The 21488-nt window shown below is 35.4% G+C and overlaps 1 protein-coding gene across 1 annotated transcript; it reads left to right on the plus strand.

The window, feature by feature from the left end:
- The first annotated feature begins 20655 nt into the window (after positions 1 to 20655).
- On the plus strand, positions 20656 to 21087 carry LOC139429334 (uncharacterized). Its single transcript, XM_071195019.1, has one exon. It carries the CDS (start codon positions 20656 to 20658, stop codon positions 21085 to 21087), a length of 432 nt encoding a protein of 143 aa, XP_071051120.1.
- The last annotated feature ends 401 nt before the right edge of the window (positions 21088 to 21488 follow it).

Here is a 21488-nt window from a genome sequence, read left to right on the forward strand (position 1 = left end):
ATATAATTCGTGTTATAGGAATGTCATTCTTCTATTAGATTTAACAGAGGAAACGTTGTGTGGTTACAAATATTTTATACCAGGGGAAACCGATAACAGAGATGGCGGATTATCAAAATTCCAACAGATGGAAGTGTACCTGAGAACACACATATCACTTTACTTATCATTTTATACATTAATTAAGGAGACCCAGGATTTCAAATAGGTGTTGGCATGGATTTAGGGATTCACCATTCAACAATATCCAAAATTATCAAAAAAGTTTCCAGTCACATTTGTAATAAAAGAAATGTTTGGATAAAATATCCTGCTACTCGTGAAGAATTAAACAGAAGAATGGGCTGCTAACAGTCATATACCCAATGTTATTGGAGCAATTGACTGCACCCATATAAAAATTTTAAAACCAGTAACTCACGGAGATGAATACGTTAACCGAAAAGGAGTGTGTAGTATTAATGTTCAAGCAACATGTAATGCGAAAGAGATGTTTACGAGTGTTGATGCTTCATAGTCTGGGTCAGTCCATAATAGCCGTATATGGCACAATTCATCTATATATTCAATCATGCTTAATCACGACCAAGATTTATGTTTACTGGGCGACAAAGGCTATGCTTTGACACCTTGGATGTTAACTCCATATGCTAAACCAATGACAAACCTTGAGCTACGATACAATCAATTTCATCAAAAAGAACGGTCCAGAATTGAACGTTGTTTTGGACAATTAAAGAGAAGATTCCCTATGGTGCATTATACAATAAGATTGAAAACTGATCGAGTTTCTCTATATATAGTAAGTGCATTTATTTTACCTAATTGTGCAAAAGTTCTTCAAGATCCTGAAGACAATTTTGATGTTATTGAAGAGGAACGGGAACCTCATATTATTCCTAATTTATATTTGGAGCACAATACTGCCCAGATTGGTGAGACGTGAACCAGCGTGAACAAACACGTACTACTCTTTAAAAGTATTTACGTCCTACTAGTAGTATTTACTTTAAATCGAATAGTTCGTACTACATATGTGAGTAAATTCTACCGGAACTAAGGGCGTACTACATCCGAAAGTATTTGCTATGTAGTAACTTCTTTTTCCTCAAGCATTAGTATATACTTCTTTTTTATTCAACCCACCCAAGGGCTTCTCTTTTTGATTGAGACCCCCTCTTCGTCCAATCATCTTTGTTTCTAAATATGACCTTATACGACTAGTCGAAATTGTATTCTGTCGGTATAACGTCCGTTTTAATGACAATCAAGTGATTTAGACATGGGTCCGTGAGGATTTCGAGGTGACCTCTGAGGTTACCCTGCATCAGCTTGAGTGAAGAGCATGTTTTCAGTGATAAAGCACTTAAAGCTGCCTTCTTTTGCATATATAAATGAGGTGGTATGAGACCGAGTAGGACTTCAAGAGCAGTCATCGGACAAGATCTTATTGCTCCCATTATATTAAGACATGGATTTGTGCCAGCTGTTGTTGTGCTATCTTATGATTTGTTTTTGGCCACCAAACCAGTAAGGCAGGTATGGGTCTGATTATTGCTACGTAGGCCCAATGAGCCATTCGTGGTTTAAGATTCCAGTTCCTTTCGAGGAGCCTGCGGCTGATCTGGTTAGCCATAATGGCCTTTTTCCTCACCTTGTCTATGTGGGAGTTCCAGTTTAATTTACTGTCTAATATTACCCCTAGGTAAAGATGGAAATATAGTTGGTGCCATAAGAAATGTAGGCAGAACAGAATGGATATAGCCTCTATGGTTTTAATTGACTTTTTTTGTGAATAATAATTTATTAATTTAGTACGTAAAAAAAGTGTGATTGTTTCATTTAATAGGGGTGAAAATTTCACACGGATGGTGTTACAGTGGAAGGGAAGGTACAGAGGTGAGCATAGCCCGCGCCATTAAATATTCATGGGGCGGGCTTGGACATTGAATTAATTCGCACCTTCCCATCCCTGGGCAACTGCCAATTACCGCCCCTTTTAAATTCCACCTACCCCAGTAGTTCGATCCGAAAACTGCTTCGTATCAAATCGTTATCGACCTAACATTCCCCACTTCTAATTCTAGGAATTACAATAACCAACCGAAACGGAACCGCTGCGCTGGCAATAAGAAAAAGAAAATGATCCCTTATTCGGCGTGGAGAATTTTCGGGGTGTTTGGGGATATATCTTATTATTAAAAGTCAACGTTATCTGCATTCAGGCTTATGGTAATTTTAATTTAATAGGACTGTAGTAAGGGGTGTAGGGTAACGTGACGTTGAAAGGGAATATAAGGGGGTGAAACGGTGGAATGCCGGTGTCTAATTAAATTTTCAATATAGCAGATTGAAGTGGCACGTCGTCGCCGCTTCCCCGCGCCACCTTGTACTTCGCAATCTCTATTTAAGAACCTTATCGCGTAATCCAATCTGCCCTCTTGTTTGAACTTGCAAATTAATTGCTGCTAAATTATTGTCGACATCTTGCGACGCTCCCTACGTCCTATTTTAATCTCATCTATACTATCTTTATATTATACAACAATTCGAAACCATAAAAAACAACAAAATAAAAAAACTTTGAGGGAGAAAAACAACACCCTGTATAATTTGACAGTTTGTATTCCGTTCCAATAGGTTTTGTTTCAGTTGTGGGGTTGAGGGATGAAAGAAGCAAATCCGAAACTGGCGTTATTGCGAGGGTCGTTAATAGAATCTCTCGGGGACGAATTCAAACGACGACGACGACGACTCAGAAGGAGAGAAAATAATAAAACAAAGAATGGGGAGGAGTAAAAATGGAGGTATGTAAGCGGAAGCCGCGTCCCAATCAAATCTATATACGTCGCAGTAAAAACGACGAAAGAAACGGCTTTTGGGAAGAAAACAAAGGGTCGCATAAATTCGAAGGTGCCCATAAGAACCTATGGTAGAAAAGTGTATGTCATAAAAAAAATATTGCTCCACCCGTAAAAATAATTCTTTTATTGCTACGATTTTTATTGATGGCGATTTATATAACGACAACCTTACGTTCGACTTTAATAAATAAATGTACGAAATGAAACAAATTCTTTTCGAGAGATGGATAAATTAAGGATAAAGATGTAGTAATTCTTGAGATCAATCGAACTCGGGGGTGGCGATTCGAATCGTGAGGCGAACCACGTGCTCCCGTGGCCGTAAATATCAATTTTCGACCAGTAAGGCCGTAAAGACCTTAACGACGTCCGCTCGGCGTTTTTAAATTCCCTTATCGATGGCCGTGGACCGTCATAAAATCGAACGCGCGAGAAAACAATTTCCCGACCAGACGCCCAAAGGGCGACGTTGCCACCTCGAAAAACTACCTCCTCGTCAAACAAGATTTATGAACACAAAATTTTAAATCAATTCTCAAACTTTCAAATATAAAACAGTGTGTTAAATTTTTATTTTCGATATTATTCCAAACATCAACATTTGATTTTATGATTTATACCGAGAATTTCATATAACTTGCAATATATGAATGCAACAGAACCATAGTTATGAAACTAGTATGTACTTGCACGGTTCTACATAAAATGCAACATAACTTAATAGTACAGGCATTGGGTAGTTTTGCAAAGGAAATGTTTAAGATATAGTGTTAAGTAGGGATGAATACTGGCTATACATAGTTAAGGATAAAAAGTATAGTGTTAGTTCTACATAGTAACCGTGTTAGTGTAAAACTAGAACAAACACTAGACCTAGGACTAGAATCATTCGGGTTTAGCCGTCTTTAGAGACGTGTGGCTAAACCCGAATGATTCTAGTTCCAGGTATAGCGTTAGTTCTACATAGTAACAGTGCTAGTGTAAAACTAAAACTAACACTAGACCTAGAACTAGAATCATTCGGGTTTAGCCGTCTTTAGAGACGTGTGGCTAAACCCGAATGATTCTAGTTCTAGGTATAGTGTTAGTTCTACATAGTAACCATACTATGTAGTAAACATAGTAAACATACATAGTAAAGTATTTGAATTTACGTTTATTAAATGCAATAATGTTTGCTTTTTTTTGTGCTGCGGAGCGATTGTATGCTACTCTTTATTTAACGTATTGTTAACTCATGTTAGATCTCAAACATAGCGTATTTTTTTTTTATTCTTGCTTGGTACTTACACAATTGAATAGTTTAATTAATTAGTTTAATTAGTGCATTTAGTTTGCTGTTTACTCTTTGTTATATTTGTTGCTTTCCTAAAGTGTTCTGCCTTGTCTTATGATTAAGTTTGCCAATGTGAATATCAGATCATTACTGTCGGGGTTTTCTATATTTTCGGACTTTGTGTTGGAACAAGATTTTGATGTTGTATTAGTATCTGAAACTTGGATATCAGATGATTTTATGCTGACAGCGTGTCACATTCCAAATTATTATTTTATTCACCAACGTAGAATTACAAGCAAACGTGGCGGTGGTGTTGGTATATACATTAAAACTAATTATAAGTTTCATAGACTTGGTGTTCCCAGTTTTGAGCATTTGGAACAGTTGTGGATTTCAGTAATTTTTTAAAATATCAGGTACTGTATTGGTGCATTGTATAGGCCTCCTTGCTCGGCTTGTAGTGAATTTCTTGATTCGTTTGATGAAACTTTATCTTTGCTCATTCCACAGTGTGATGAGTTGATATGTGCTGGAGATATTAATATTGATTTGATGAATCCCAGTCATGGTCACGCAGTTGGTTTTTCAGAGATACTTGAAGGTTATGGTTTGTTGCAGCTTGTTAATGAACCAACTCGCATTACACCTGCTACTGAGACGCTTATTGATGTTGTGGTTACATCTTGTGTTAATGTTTCTGTTTTATCACTTGAGTCTCTTCATGACCTTACTGATCATGAATTGATATATTTTTGCCTTAGTGTTCCTGATGAGGGGAGGAGCCCGGTGATGAGAACCTACAGAGATTTTTCTGCATTTAACTTGAATTTTTTCACGTTAGATCTTCAATCGCAGCCGTTTAACCTTGTGTATGGAATTGATGATGTTGAAGTGAAATTACAGTACTTTAACCATTTAATTCTAGCATTATTCGATGCTCATGCACCTGTAAAAACGGTGAGGCTTAGCAAAAAATCTGCCCCCTGGCTTACTCCCCTGCTTAGAGACATGATTAAGTTTAGAGATCGTCTTTACAGCAAGTACAAAAAGTCTAAAACTGAACTAGCACTTAATGAATACAAATCTTTTAGAAAACATGTTGCTTGCGCAATAAAGACCGAGCAGAAGGCGTACTATGAATCATCTTTTAAAAATAAAAGTTCTAGGGATCTCTGGAAATCACTAAGGCATCTGAATGTTATCAAATCAAAAGAGCAGGTACTTCCACAACATTTGAATGACGTTGAAGTTATTAATGATAACTTTTTACAAGCTGCAGTAAACTCAATGATCGCTGATCCAGACTTAATTCGGGCTTATACTACTACAAAAAAGTCTACCTTTAATGAATTGTTTGCTTTTGTGCCCGTGTCGGAGCATATTGTAGGGGGCCATTTATTGAATATCAAGTCTGGCTGTGTGGGATATAAACTCTCGGTTGTGATGATACATTACTGTTGTCCCTTCATCATTCCTTGCGTCACACATATTTTTAATATATGCTTATCGAGGTCAATTCTCCAAAATGTTGGAAGAAATCTTTGGTGACACCTTTACCAAAGATTAAAAATCCTATGACATTTTCGGACCTGCGACCAATTAGTATTTTACCTGTTTTGTCTAAAGTATTAGAAAAAATTATGAATGACCAAATTCGGGAATTTGTCGATAAGCATAATATTTTGCCTAGAACACAGTCTGGATTTCGTGCGAACTACAGTTGCGATACAGCATTAACGCATATAGTTGATGACATATTGTTTGCGGCGGATCAAAATAGGCTTACTGGATTAGTGTTACTAGACTAAACTAGGGCCTTTGATACTGTCAATCATAGAATGTTATCAGCTATCTTATCCTTCATTGGGTTCAATGATTCTGCTGTAAGCATGATTGATAGTTATGTGTCAGATAGACAACAAGCCGTTAAATTGGGTGTTCGGAGATCTGAACTGCTTGGCTTGAAGTCAGGAGTGCCACAGGGTTCTATCTTGGGGCCTCTACTATTTTGTATCTATACCTCTAATCTGTCGACAGTTTTGAAATATTCAGTGTCACATTTTTATGCGGATGATTCCCAAATTTATCTATCGTTCCTGCCTACGGACATGGCCACTGCTCAAGTTAAATTGAGTGAGGACATCAATAATTTGATAGATGTATCCACTAAACACTCATTACGGGTAAATTCAAATAAATCAGTGGTTATGCTCTTTGGCAGGCGGAATGCACGAGACTCTATTGCAGAAAATTTTAAAATCAACATTGGTGGTGAATGTATTGGTGTTAAGGAGTGTGCTAGAAATTTAGGCTTACAGCTCGACTCTAATGTTAGGTTCGAAAAGCACATCCTGAACAAAACAAAAATCTCATTTGCTGCTTTAAGCCTTATACCTCAGATTCCTTAGTGCTGAGCCATTTTAACTTTTGTGATACAGTATATCATAGTTGTCTGAACTTGAAAACATCACAAAGGATTCAGCGTGTTCAGAATGTGTGTCTCCGAATGATTTTCGGGCTTCGACGAAGGTGCCATGTCTCACACAGGCTGATCGATCTTGGGTGGCTGAATATGTGTAACCGTCGTATATACCATATGGTTTCATTTTTTCATAAGTTACTGTTGCTTAAATGTTCATCTTATTTGTATGATAAGATTAAATTCCGCACTGATGTCCATAGCTTAAATGTTCGAAGCAAGGGTATTGTGACACCTCCGCTGCATGTGACTACATTATTTGAGCGATCATTCTCTTACAACTTATCGAAATTTTATAATAGTTTACTCCAATCATTGAAAATGTTGAGAACAGTTATTTATATGGAGAACAGTGTGATCATATACAGGGCGGGACACTTGGAATGCGATGATTTGGTTTTGCTTTTTATACAATTATATTATTATTGCTAAAAATTTTTTTTTTCTTCGTTTATTTTTAGTTGGTGCGCTATTATTATTATTAGCTTTTTTTGTACCTAGTTTAGTTTTGTTTTCTTTTTGTTTTTTTTTTTTATTATTATTATATTTTGAGTGGAAGAGAAGACGATTGTCTTAACTTCGCCCTTGCCAACCAGTTACATTTATATTGTTATTTTGTGAAATGCCATTCTAATAAAGTCTATAATTATTATTATTATTAACCGTGCTAGTGTAAAACTAGAACTAACACTAGACCTAGAACTAGAAATATTCTAGAAACTAGGTCTAATGTTAGTTCTAGTTTTAATTATTATGCAGCGCTACATTGTTGTATATTTTTATTGAACTAAAAGTTGAATTAACATTTGGCTTTAGCCGTCTTATGAGACGCACGGCTAAACCCGAATGTTTCTAGTTCTAGGTGAAAGAGGAACCAGAAGTAACACTAAAATATAATTTAGTTATTGTAAATTTACCAATCAATGTAATTTCACAAATCTATGATGTAATCAGCAATCCCCCTGAAAATGATATGTATTATTTTCTGAAAAAAAAACATTAATTGATAAACTATCTCTCAGTGAAGAAAGATGATTGGACATGATTGGAAAGATGATATTGTCTGGTGCTGAGATGGGCACGCAAAAACCGTCTGATTTTTTTAGAAGTATGTTAGCTACTGCTGGTGGTTCACAAGTTTTGAGATTTGCTGATCAAACTCTGGAAACGTAGATTGAACACCATTTCCATTGCCCTTCTAGCGTCTGGAAAGAATGATGTTGCTGATTTATTAAATATTGCAAATAAATTTTGGGACTTTATGAGCAGCTCCTCTACTCATACATATGGACTTGCAGGTGTAAATCATTTATCAAATAATTCACCCAACACCACTAATAATTCTGATATTTTGAAAGCTTTTTCTGATTTCACTACGACATGTCAGTCAATTCTTAATGATTTCACTCAAAACCAGGTGTCAATAAAAAGTCAAATCAATTCGTTACAAAAACAATTCAATAATATTAATTCCTAATCAGCAAAAAGATACAGAATCTTCTCTTTCAGCTGCAAATGGTTCTCCAATACATACCTATGGTAAAAAGATGTTAACGATAACGTTAAATTTGCGACGAAATTTTCCATTAATTTTTACCGTAGCTGATATAATAAATCTATTATTGGAGCTGATTGCCTACGATCGATACTACAACTAAATTAGTCTCTCCTGGAGCTTTCAGTCAAATTGCTGTAGCAGAAGAGGATATTTTTAAGACCGCTTTCACAACCCCTTTCGGTCTCTTCGAGATCACTAGAATGCCTTTTGGCCTCAGAAATGCGACACAAACTTTCCAACGCTTTATTAATGAAATTACTAGAGGTTTAGATTTTATTATTGCGAGTAAAGATAAAGATACACATATGTCACATTTGCAACAACTTTTCGAAAGGTTAAACAATTTTGGCATAAACATCAAAACCTCAAAATGTGTTTTTGGCGTAAAATCACTTGACTTCCTCAGTCACAATATTTCATCAGAAGGAATTCGTCCTTCGCTAAAGTTAATTGGTCAGAAGAACATGAATATTCATTTTCATCACTTTTAAGACAATCAGCTATTCTGGCCCATCCTTCATCTTTATTGAAATTATCATTAACCACTGATGCTTCATTTACAGCCATTGGTGAAGTACTTTCCCAAATCATAGATAATTATACACAACCTATTGCATTCTTTTCTAAAAAAACTTTCGTCATCCCAATTAAATTATTCTACGTACGACAGAGAACTTTTATCAATATATTCAGTAATAAAATTTTTTAAACACTTCATGCATGGACACCAGTTCACAATTTACACAGATCACAAACCATCATTATTCTCTATATTCTAAATCAGACAAAACACCTCGTCAAATTCGTTACTTACATTATATTATTCAATATACTACATACGATATCAGATTCATAAAAGGATCTTCTTTAACTTCCTTTTATCCCGATATAAAAAGTATATGCGCTGCTCAAGAAGATGACTTACAATTAAAAAAACTTTTACAAAAACAATCTTTGGGAATGAACAAAGTTATCCTTTAACAAGAAGAAACTTCATTTTCTAAATTGAAAATTTGGTGTGAAACTTCTTCTACTCCTAGAATTTAGATCCCTGAAAAATGCCATCATACTATCTTCGATAAATTTCACAACATTTCTCATCCAGGAATTCGTGCGACTCAACATTCACTCAAAACACGGTATTTTTGGCCGCGAATGAACAAGGACTTTCTTTGGACAAAATCTTGCCTTCGTTGTCAAAAATCAAAAATACACAAACACACAAGACCACCACTTCAAAAATTTACTGTTCCGAAAGGTAGATTTGAATAGGTCCTCTTCCATCTTCAATGGGTTACTCTTACATTCTATTCACTATTTTTCGAGATTCGGCATTCCACACACCATCATACACTATATAGGCAGACAATTTGAATCTCAACTTTTTTCTCAATTTAATAAACTATTAGGATCAAAACAGATCCATAATTCATCTTTTTATCCGCAGAGTAATGGCATTTTAGAAAGGTTCCATGGAACCCTCAAAACGCCAATTGCAGCCAACAGTAAAAACAATCGTTGGTACGAAGAGCTTCCAATGATTCTTCTTGAACTCAGGTCTACTATTAAAGAAGATCTGGGATGCTCTTCCGCCGAGCTAATATATGGTCAACCGCTACGAATTATTTTATGAAATCCCAAAATTTTATTGACTGTGAACATTGTGAAACATTTTCAAAATTAAAGCCGTGCCCAATTTCATCTCATTCAACAACAAAACCTTTCATTCACAGAGATTTGTTTAAATCCGACTATGTATAGCTCTGTGAACCTGAAACCCGAGTGTATAATATTTTAGTTTTATTAGTACCATTCGATAGAGAATCGTTTGTACTCGTTTCTACCACTTTTAATTCGTTTGTACCTCAGGACCTAAACCTTTGTACTTTTTGATTCTTCAGAATATCCCTGAAAGTGTGTATCTCCGTTATTAATACAGATATCGCAAAACGGTCGATGGAGTTAGAAAGAGAATCGTTTGCACGGCCTTCGATGTCGTTTATGCCACGACATTTTCCAAAATAGAGCTTTTTCTTTTAATATCAGGGGAAGCCTCGGGTTCGGTCTCGGTGGTTCCCATACTTTTCAAGTACATAACACTAAATTGATATCAGTGATTTGATTGCTCAAAAATTGCTAATTGACGAACCATCATACCAAATCAGTCAGCAATGTAATGACTGCAATAACTACATTAGATGTTACATTAGATGATAAGTTAACTCGCCAAACATTAATGTACACGGAATATCTGAAATGCAGAATACCCCTGGCTAGTTAGTATAACCCATATTATCTACAAGCCGTACCAACTGTAAGCATTCAATGTCAATGAAAAGATGATTGCAGTCTGTGACATGTGACGTTACGTTGTTACATCTACATTGAACGAAGCTTTTATAGTGCGAATCAGATATCTTTTCATTGGTGGCACTTTCAACAGCCTGTGTACCCTGCTGGTAGAAAAGTTCGGTATTTATGTCAACAATGGGAACATTATGAACACTGTAGCTATTGCAGTCATTACATTGCTGACTGATTTAGTATGATGGTTCATCAATTAGCAATTTTTGAGCAATCAAATCACTGATATTGAAGTGACAATCAATTTGATTGCTATGCAAATCAAATATATTGCTCAATAACTCCGATCGACCCAAACGTCAATTTAGTCTTATGTACTTGAAAAATATGGGAACTACCGAGACCGAGACCTGGGGTTTCCCCTCATATTAAAAAAAAACTGTATTTTGGAAACTGTTGGGGCATAAACGAAATCGAAGGAGCATACCGGAGGTACATATTTTCTTCATATTTTCACAAGATACCTGTAATGAGTTATTAAAGAAAAGATTAGAGTTAACAACATTAATGTTAGAAAATGAGAAGGAAAGAGATGGAAGTGATAAAATTGAAAAAAGAAGTGGAGATAAAAAAATTGAGAAAAGAAAAACACAGTTAATCTATTTTTTAAATACTTGTTGACGATATTTAAATAATAATAATGTACATATTTATTGTAAATAACGTTTTTTTTATTATTTTTTATAATTATAAAGTTTATTATTATTAATAATTGATAACTACTAATCTTCTATTATTGACCTGAAGCTAATGAGTCGCTGATTCCACAAGTTAGCTACACCCAATAACATGTTGCCTGTAGCAAACTCAAAATCTTAAAGTAAGCAACAATCTATTTGAAACAGGGATTACAAAATTTCAAAAAAAAAAAAATTATTAATTCTTCTACTGATAAAAACTAGGTGCTATACACGACGAACTGCGTCGATCGATATAGGAGAAACTATGAGTAGTATCTTTCTGAAAATTTGTAGGTGCACTTATGTCGATATGCCCAACTCACCTAAAATATTTTCAAGATTGTCGCACTTCCGGTTATACCGGAAGTAGACAACAACTTCGTTATTTTAAATGGAACCACCTATATATTATTACATATTTAGATTCTACGTCCGATTTTAATTAACTTTTACTTAAACATCTTATATAAAATTCTTACCCGTTTCTGAAATATTTACAAATTTATGTAAAAAAATTACCTATGCAGGCTTGTATGTTATGTGTATTTCTGCTAACACTGTTAAGTATTTGTTATATCTGATGAAAGGAATTTGAAGAAGAGACTATAGCTTAACTTTTGGTAGCTCATATGTTGTCCTACTACATACAGGGTGTTCAAAAAAAGCTGCCAAATATTTATATAAGAAAAAGCGAAAAACTCAAAAAAATTAAATGGAAACCATAAATTTTTTTAATTGTATCTGAATCTACATTAAAAATAAAGGTAACTTTATGTAAGGTTCCCTATATCTAACTATCGCCGTTTCTTTGTAATTTTCGTTTTAAATAGTTTAAGATTATTCAAAACAATTTTGTGTCAAAGACGGCCATGACTACCGAGAAACAAATGAAGGTAACACAAATGTCATTATATCATTTATAAAATTCACTATGCCCGCACGTTTAAATTATACTAATGAAGATTATCTAAATCTATTTATTATCTATGGAGAATGTAACAAAGTTTTAACAAGAACATGCGATACATTTGCTGCTCGATATCCGCAAAAACGGAAACCATCCCCGAATACCTTGAAACAAATAATTGATCCGACAAATCAGGTGATCTAGGTGGCCACAAGAAAGGTCCATTATTAGCAATCCATTGGCCATTAAATATATTTTCGAGGAAATTGCTAACTAAATAGCCGTTGTGCGGAGGCGCTCCATCGTGTTGGTAAAAAATTTGTGTTAATTCAACCAGAGGTAAATTTTCTAAATAATTAGTATCAAAATTTCGTAAAATGTTTAAATATCTTTCGCCTAGAAAAAAATTAATTGCAGCAATTAAAATTAATTGTAAATTATTCGTTATACCAATTATTTCTTAATTATTTACCATTTAGATTTTCCTCATAAAGATGCAACGCTACTACTCTATCGTTTCTTATAGAGCAGTAGACATTGAATTGCCAGCTTCCTTAAAAATTACTCGTCGTAAATTTGTGAGGATTAGAATCACTCCAATAATGCGAATTATGTCTATTAAACAAACCATTTTTGGTAAATTTTGCCTCGTCAGACCAAATAATATTGTCCAAAAATTGATTATTTCCATAGTGTTCAGTTAAAATAAATTCACAAAAATTCACTCTTCTTGCGAAGTCAGTATCTCTTAAATGTTGCACTATGGAAATTGAATACGGATGATACTTATGTTTTTTCAAAATTCTGTGGATTGAGCTTTTGGAAAGTCCAGATTCTTTTGAAACTTGTCTGAGAGATATTGTCGGATATGCATTGAAATATCCTAAAATAGCGATTTCCACATTTTCATTATCTACAATAGGCTTCTTTTTGAGAACTTTTCCTTTTACGGAACCATGTGTCTTGAAGTTATGAATTATTTGTTTTAAGGTATTCGGGGATGGTTTCCGTTTTCGCGGATATCGAGCAGCAAATGTATCGCATGTTCTTGTTAAAACTTTGTTACATTCTCCATAGATAATAAATAGATTTAGATAATCTTCATTAGTATAATTTAAACGTGCGGGCATAGTGAATTTTATAAATGATATAATGACATTTGTGTTACCTTCATTTGTTTCTCGGTAGTCATGGCCGTCTTTGACACAAAATTGTTTTTAATAATCTTAAACTATTTAAAACGAAAATTACAAAGAAACGGCGGTAGTTAGATATAGGGAACCTTACATAAAGTTACCTTTATTTTTAATGTAGATTCAGATACAATTAAAAAAATATATGGTTTCCATTTAATTTTTTTGAGTTTTTCGCTTTTTCTTATATAAATATTTGGCAGCTTTTTTTGAACACCCTGTATGTAGTAGGACAACATATGAGCTACCAAAAGTTAAGCTATAGTCTCTTCTTCAAATTCCTTTCATCAGATATAACAAATACTTAACAGTGTTAGCAGAAATACACATAACATACAAGTCTGCATAGGTAATTTTTTTACATAAATTTGTAAATATTTCAGAAACGGGTAAGAATTTTATATAAGATGTTTAAGTAAAAGTTAATTAAAATCGGATGTAGAATCTAAATATGTAATAATATATAGGTGGTTCCATTTAAAATAACGAAGTTGTTGTCTACTTCCGGTATAACCGGAAGTGCGACAGTCTTGAAAATATTTTAGGTGACTTGGGCATATCGACTTAAGTGCGCCTACAAATTTTCAGAAAGATACTACTCATAGTTTCTCCTATATCGATCGACGCAGTTCATCGTGGGACACCCTGTACATATATAATACTTCCTCGTTCGTGGTTTGATGTCATTATCAATTTGTGTTAAAATGTGGTGAAAACACACTTTCCTTTGATAATCGAAATCTTTTAATAAATTCATCAGTTTGATGGTGGTCTATTCTGTCTTTTATTACGCGTCCACCTCGAATGGGAAATAGATAATTAATTTTCTCCAAGATTTCTTGCTCATCAATTTCAAACCTTTCGAAATCCATGATTTTTTATGTAACACTGTTATAACACGACAATAACACCGTTTTAATCACTATTATGGAGTTTTGAGCGAACGTAAGGGTTTATTACGATTTTAGGTTAGATTTATGTTACGCCATCTGGTTAAAAATACCTTCAACCAAGTTTATCAATGAGGTAAATATTTAACCCGACCCCCAAACCGATAGTTACGGATAGACCGAAAATAACTATTAGTTAGCGCTATCAACAAGGTAAATATGGTGGTAAAAGCCGATTTTTGCACTATTACTTAGAGTTAACAACCACTTTAACTAGAGGTGGTAAAAGTGGACCTTAGAATATTAAAAAGTGGGGTTCCGGCAATTTTTCAATTCTTTTTTATCTCTTTAGGTCCTGAGGTACAAACGAAATTAAAGGTAGTAGAAACGATTACAAACGATTCTCTATCGAATGGTACTAATTAAACCAAAATATCGTAAACTCGGGTTCCAGGTTCACAGAGCTACTATGTATTCCTTAAATTGGAAGGTATGAGAGGCGCATTGTCCCCTAGATTTGAAGGACCATTCAAATTAGTTAAATAATACAAAAAATATTTCACCATTTTTCGAAATAACAAAAATTTAACAGTTTGTATCGATCGTCTTCAACCCGCATTTGTTTTAAATGAAAACTTACATATTTCTACCGTTAACAAACAAAATATTAAAAAAGTTTCATTTTCTTTACCTTAAATTTAATTCTTTTGATAATTTCCTAAATTAAAAATCTTTCTTTTGGATTTTGAAAGTTTTAACTCTTCCTTTGGTTATTTAGTGAGAGGGGGAGTATCTGTGGCGGCACCACAGCCTACCATACCTCAAGAATGTGTAACTATGTAAATAGTAACTATGTAATATTATCGATAAAAACATTTTGCTTTTGAAAACATTAAAAAACATTTTTTATAATAACAAATCATCCATACCTAGAACTAGAATCATTCGGGTTTAGCCGAACATCTCTTAAAACGGCTAAACCGGAATGTTTATTGTTCTAGATATAGTGTTAGTTCTAGTTTTAATTGTTATTCGGCGCTAAATTGTTATATATTTTTATTAAACTAAAAACAGAACTACGAAAACACGGCCTAGAACTAGAATCATTCGGGTTTAGTCGTCTTAAGAGACGTGCAGCTAAACCTAGTTCTAATTTTAGTTGTTATTTAGTTTTAGTTTTACTGTATTTGTATTTATTTGTAATTAATTGTAATTTCTTTTTGTTAGCATAACAATACTAGATATTTTTTGAGTGAGACTTGACTGACTGACGGTAATCTCCTTCTCAATCAACTTAAAGGATAGTTATCCTTGGTTTCTCTATGGTACACGGTGAAACTGCGATATAATCTCGACGGAGACGTTCCACGCCTCGCGGTTGGCCGCCCCAACGCTCTAGAATTACCATAATCGCCTTATATTCCACGTCAGTCTCACGTGCGATTGTTGCCACGTCTGGAGAATGAAGAAAACAAAAAATAAATAAAAAAGAACTGCGACACCTGCCTACTATAAGATCGTAGAAAACGTATTAAAGTCGTGACCCGTAATGTACATCAAAATTCGAACACCCAGCCCTCTTTTTCTTTCTGAATCGTCGTGACTCAAATAAAATTCGTTCGCGAATTTTAAAACAGGGATATTGGCAATGTCGGAGGGTGGTCGAGACCCCGAAGGGGGTCTTGCGACGGACAAATTGGCCGGGATAAGGCACGGGTTCGGGCTTTTACTTTCAAAGGGAGTCCGCGCCGTGTCTTTCGGTTTTATTAAATTTACCTCGGCGACTTTTATATTCGGCGTTCTCGGCATTTTTTCGCCCGAGGCTCCCTCTTTTGGCAGACAGACGTGAAAGGGATGCCTGGTGATGGACCGAGCGGACGTAACGTCGCGGCCGTCCTTTGTGTCTGTCGTTTGTTTGATTCCACCTGTGTACAACGGAATTCACAAGAGATGTGTACAAAGGCTCAATGGCTTATTTTCTCGTTTTGACGTTTACTTGAATGTGTAAAAAAATAATCGAGAAAGAGGAAAGAAAATTATTATTTTTTCTATGTAAGCTTTAAAGAAAGTTTTTATTTAACAAAAGTGGGGGAGAAAAATTATTAGAACTGGGTTAATGATCTTTTTATTTTTTGTTGTTTCAATTTGTGTCTGCATTTGAAACGGTCAAAAACAATTGCGTTGAAATTGGAATATATTAGCCCAATTTTCCAAAATATTTCCCTCAATTAGCGGCACACTAACGATCGGTTTCAATTTTACAATAAAACCGGGAATTATTATCGGCTGAGTTGCCCCAATTATTCCTTTTGTTCTGTGCATGAATAAAGTCCAATTAGGCATCGTGTTCCTCAAAATATGTGGATATGATTTTGAAGCAATTTTTTGTTTCAGATAGAACTCGACGTGTATACATAATGACGCCCAGTGGCAAACCTTGTCTTCTCTAAGCGGCCGTTTTTCGGCGACAGTTTCGCACGCAAGAAGCCGGCGTCGCGGTCGTAGGGCTCCGGGAGCTGTCACAGTCATTAATCATAGCGGACAAGATTATCTTGTCCCTTGTGAAACTTGTAACCGAAAACGTACTTAGGACACGCAGGGGCGGCTTTAGTCTACCCCGTTTTTGCCACTTTGTGGTCCCCCTCCTTCGTTTTCCTGGTGATTTACGTAGTGCGGACGGATTGACCGCAAAATGCGCCACCGGAGTCGTTATTTAATGCGCACCGCAATGTGACAGCAATATCGCGCATAGTTACGACAGAAATTGCCGGAATATTGTATGTATCCCTAGGTTTACGAATTCCGGACGTGAAATTTCGTTAATGGCGAATAGTATGTACCTAACGGTGGAAACCGTCGCGACGTCGAATAACCGGAACCAAAATCGGACCGGGTCGTTCCCAATCAAGCTGAGTGGCCTCCCCATTCGATGCACCAACCACTCGAATTTTAGCTACAAGAATGAACAGACTCAATGGGTGATGGCGTTGGGGAGCTTATTGTTTATTCCCGCGTTACAGGCTTTCAACGAAAATGAAATTAGCCGAGTGTCGGAGCTTGTTTTCAACGAATCCAACAATTTACTTTAACCTTCCTCTTTTTTTACTTGTCGAAATAATAGACTTAAAACACGTTATCATCATCCTCTTTTATCCCCTCGCAAAAAAAAGCAACTAATTTATTTCGAAAATCATTATTACATTAGATTTCATAAGGAATGCAACCCTTGTGGGCAATTAGACAAACTACATCGCGTTTACTACGACCGTAACCTTAGCTCCCCGTAGGACAATAAGGAATGCAAAGTGCCATTATGGGGCCGAGGGCGAAAAATCTTCTTGGGTGCTCATAATTCAGGGTGATGTCGACGTAATTATAACGAATACGTTGTAATCCCAAGAATGCCCAAGAACGAGTTTGAGCTACCACCGGGTAGAATTGGGGCCATTACACGCAAAACGTGCGCCCATCGTTATTACGGACCAGATTCGTCGGAGAGGTTACGTTTAGGAACGATAATAATGCGGGACCGATTTTATTAGGGCAAAGGGTTTCCCTTCGGTATGATTAATCGCAAGATAGCCGTCCCCTTTTTGGTCCCGTTCAGTCTTATATCAATAAAGAGTAATAACTAGAAATCTATACAGTGAATTTCACTTAAGATGCAATATACAAAAATATATTTCTATAAAAACCAGGGCGTACTGTAATAAACCCTCTTTATTTATGAATTTTAGAAGTATTTTATATGAAACTCAAAGTAAAATATTTATTATATTTTATTAATTGGTACGACGTTTACATGTTGACTTAACAATAATTAATGACTACTTAATATCTAGTTTCACAATTTGTAATAATTGTCCAATAAGCACAATTCATCACATTACCACATTAACTTTAATTGTTTTATAAAATAGGAATGTGCTTCCTTTGCAGTACCTACTTACTTTGCGGCTGAAGACGTACGGCTAAACCCGAAACTTTCTAGTTCTAGGTCTAATGTTAGTTCTAATTTTAATTATTATGCAGCGCTAGATTGTTGTATATTTTTATAGAACTAAAAGTTGAACTAACACTATATCTAGAACTAGAGATATTCGGGCTTAGCCGTACGTCTCTTTAGACGGCTAAACCCAAATGATTCTAGTTCTAGGTCTTGTGTTAGTTCTAGTAATTGTGCAAAGCTAGAATTAACACTAGATCTATGTTAACTAATTCTATGAATGCGATGCGATCCAAATTAAATTGATCGGATATTCTTCTCAACCCGAATCTTGCAAAAAAAATCAGCAATACCTGCTTTCCAGAGAATTACAAGTTGACAGAAATATTTTGTTTCCTGATTTGCTGTTCTAAATAATAAGGAATGCGATACAACCCAAATTACACTGATCAGAAATTCTATTCAACCCCAATCTTGTAAAAAAATCCTGTAAAACCTGGTTTCCAGAAAAATACAAATTGAAAAAAGTATTTTCTTTCCTTATTTGCTGATTTAAATAACCAGGAATGCGTTGTAATTCAAGTTAAGTTGATCAGAAAGACTGTTCAACACAAAAATTGCAAATATTCCTCAAAAACCGGTGTCTTCTGCGTCTGAGTTTCATAATGCTGCTTTGACTATTGATCCAATGACGTTTAGTATGACTCTTTGTTTTCTGATGTTTGGGATCAATTGTGCAAGATAAATAGAGATCCGTCCAGTGACGTTGTTTTTACCTCAGCGTTGGCTGGTGGTCTAGCAGGATTTGGAGCAATACCGAGTTCAAGTACGATACTTCTAATAATGTAAGTTTGTATTCCTAGTCGAGTTTGAACATCAATGATGTTATTTACTTTTATAATAAGGTATGGTCTAAAGCAAGGCTTCTTCATTTTATTACTTTTGATAATGATCTGGAAATACAGTATTTCTCATATTTTCTTAACTCTTTTCGGAGTTGTAACCTCTATACTGTACAGATGAGATTACAGTACGCAATAAAATCTGATCTGGTTGAGACATTCATGCTTATATGGTTGGATTTAGACATTGTAGAATTAAAGATATTTTGAGACATTATGTCGTGATTGGAATGATTCTGTATAAAATGAAGTTGTCAGGCTGAATTGCAACGTTTTTTTATGGATTATGAGGTTATACCGAGATTTTTTAGAAATAAGAATGAGGTTAAGTTACGGCACACATAAGTTATGTGCTTTTGCAAAATATTTTAGAAGTCGCTGAACTTCAGCAAAACACTTATAGATTAATAATTCGAAGCAGAATCTTACTCGGGTACGAAATCAAGGAGATGGTAAGATAGTTGCACCCTTCTTATGTATAGGAATGAAAGTAGAGGCAGACCAATCCTTGGGTCATGTTCATTCAGACTCTGCAAAAGTTAGGAGTAAAAAAATAGGAGTATTATATCATCGTATCCTGGATATTTTATTTTTTTTAAATAGGTATGCTATTACCTCTTCTACCTTTGCTTGCAAGATGTCCGGTTCGTACAGAATCTAGTTCATGTTAAGATTTCTCTCCTCTTTCCCCTGGATCTGTTGATCCTTGAGGACTTCTGTGCATCTAGAATTAGTTAGTAACTAGATTCACCAACAAGAACTAGAAAATATCGGGTTTAGCCGTGCGTTTTCACTTTCTAGCTCTAGGTTTAGTGTTAGTTCTAGTTCTAATTGTTATTAAACGTTAAATTGTTGTCTATTTATACTGAATTAAAAGTAGAACTAACACTAGACCTAGAACTTGAAACATTCGGATTTAGCCGTACGTCTCTTAAGACGGCTAAACCCGAATGTTTCTAGTTCTAGGTCTAGTGTTAGTTCTAGTTTTACACTAGCACTGTTACTATGCAGAACTAACACTATACCTACAACTAGAATCATTTGGGTTTAGCCGCACGTCTCTAAAGACGGCTAAACCCAAATAAGTCTAGTTCTAGGTATAGTGTTAGTTCTTGATTTACACTTGCACTATCACTAGAACTAACACTAGACCTAGAACTAGAATCATTCGGGTTTAGCCGCACGTCTCTTAAGACGGCTAAACCCGAATGATTCTAGGTCTAGTGTTAGTTCTGCGTTTAATTCAATAAAAATATACAACAATCTAGCGCTGAATAACAATTAAAACTAGAACTAATTCTAGACCTAGAACTACACTTAACCGCAAAATTAGCGCACCACTCTGGCTTTTGGTTTTATTTCTAGAAATATTATATATTTCCGATTCATTAATATCACTTACAATAATTTGTTCATTATTACGCCTTTTGTATAGGATTTGTACGTCTTCTTTATTTAATTTTGAAATCATAGCAGCTTTTCATGAGGGGCTTGTTTTTTAAGTAAATAAGTCTCACTTCTAAAATAAAAGTAGGTATTGTGTTTTAATTGTTTTACCAATTTATAAGATAACTGTCATTCGTGCGACTCATAATGGAGCGTGCTAGACGAAATTTAAATCGGGATGGATGTGTTCAAATTGTAACTTTGTCCATTGAAGGACTAACAAATCGCGAACATGGTAGAAGGTTTGGCGTGGCTCATACAACGGTCGGTAGGGTTCTGCAGAGATTTGTAGAGACAAACGATTATGCTAGAAGACCTGGCCAAGGTAGGCCACGAGCTACAAATGCGGTGGAGGAACGATATTTGATGCTTCGAGCACTTAGGGAACTAAGTGCTCCTTCACTACTGCACCAAATACAACTAAGCGAGGTTCCTGGCACTGCTGTTAGTCAAGATACCATAAGAAGAAGACTTTGTATTCAAAATTTACAGCCTCGGGCAGCAGCTACTGGTCCCAGATTATCTGCAGACCACCGAAGAAACAGATTGGCTTTTGCAAGAAGGCACGTTTATAGATGAGTCACGGTTTTGCCTTGTAAGTTCTGATCGTCGCCCAAGAGTGTACATAAGACCAAATGAAAGATATTCCACATGTAACATTCGAGAAACTACATTATACGGAGACGGTTCAGTGATGGTATGGGGTGGAATATCTTTAACAGCTCACATGGAATTTTTTATCGTTGATGGTGGACGTCTGAATTCTGAACGATACATAACAGACATTTTAGAACCTTTTGCACCTTACATTGGCGATGGGTTCATGCTTATGCAGGATAATGCGAGGCCACATGCGGCACATATTGTTACTAAATATTTAAATTATGTTAATGTTCAAGTCCTCGAGTGGCCAGCCTGTATTCCAGACCTGAACCCAATCGAGCATCTTTGGGACATAATGGGACGGAGGATTAGAAGTC

This window comes from Onthophagus taurus, chromosome 3, assembly GCF_036711975.1.
Source record: "Onthophagus taurus isolate NC chromosome 3, IU_Otau_3.0, whole genome shotgun sequence".
Classification (NCBI taxonomy): domain Eukaryota; kingdom Metazoa; phylum Arthropoda; class Insecta; order Coleoptera; family Scarabaeidae; genus Onthophagus; species Onthophagus taurus.

Excerpts from the sequence above, each read along its gene's own strand:
- LOC139429334 (XM_071195019.1), top strand. The coding sequence starts at position 20,656 with ATGGAGCGTGCTAGACGAAATTTAAATCGGGATGGATGTGTTCAAATT.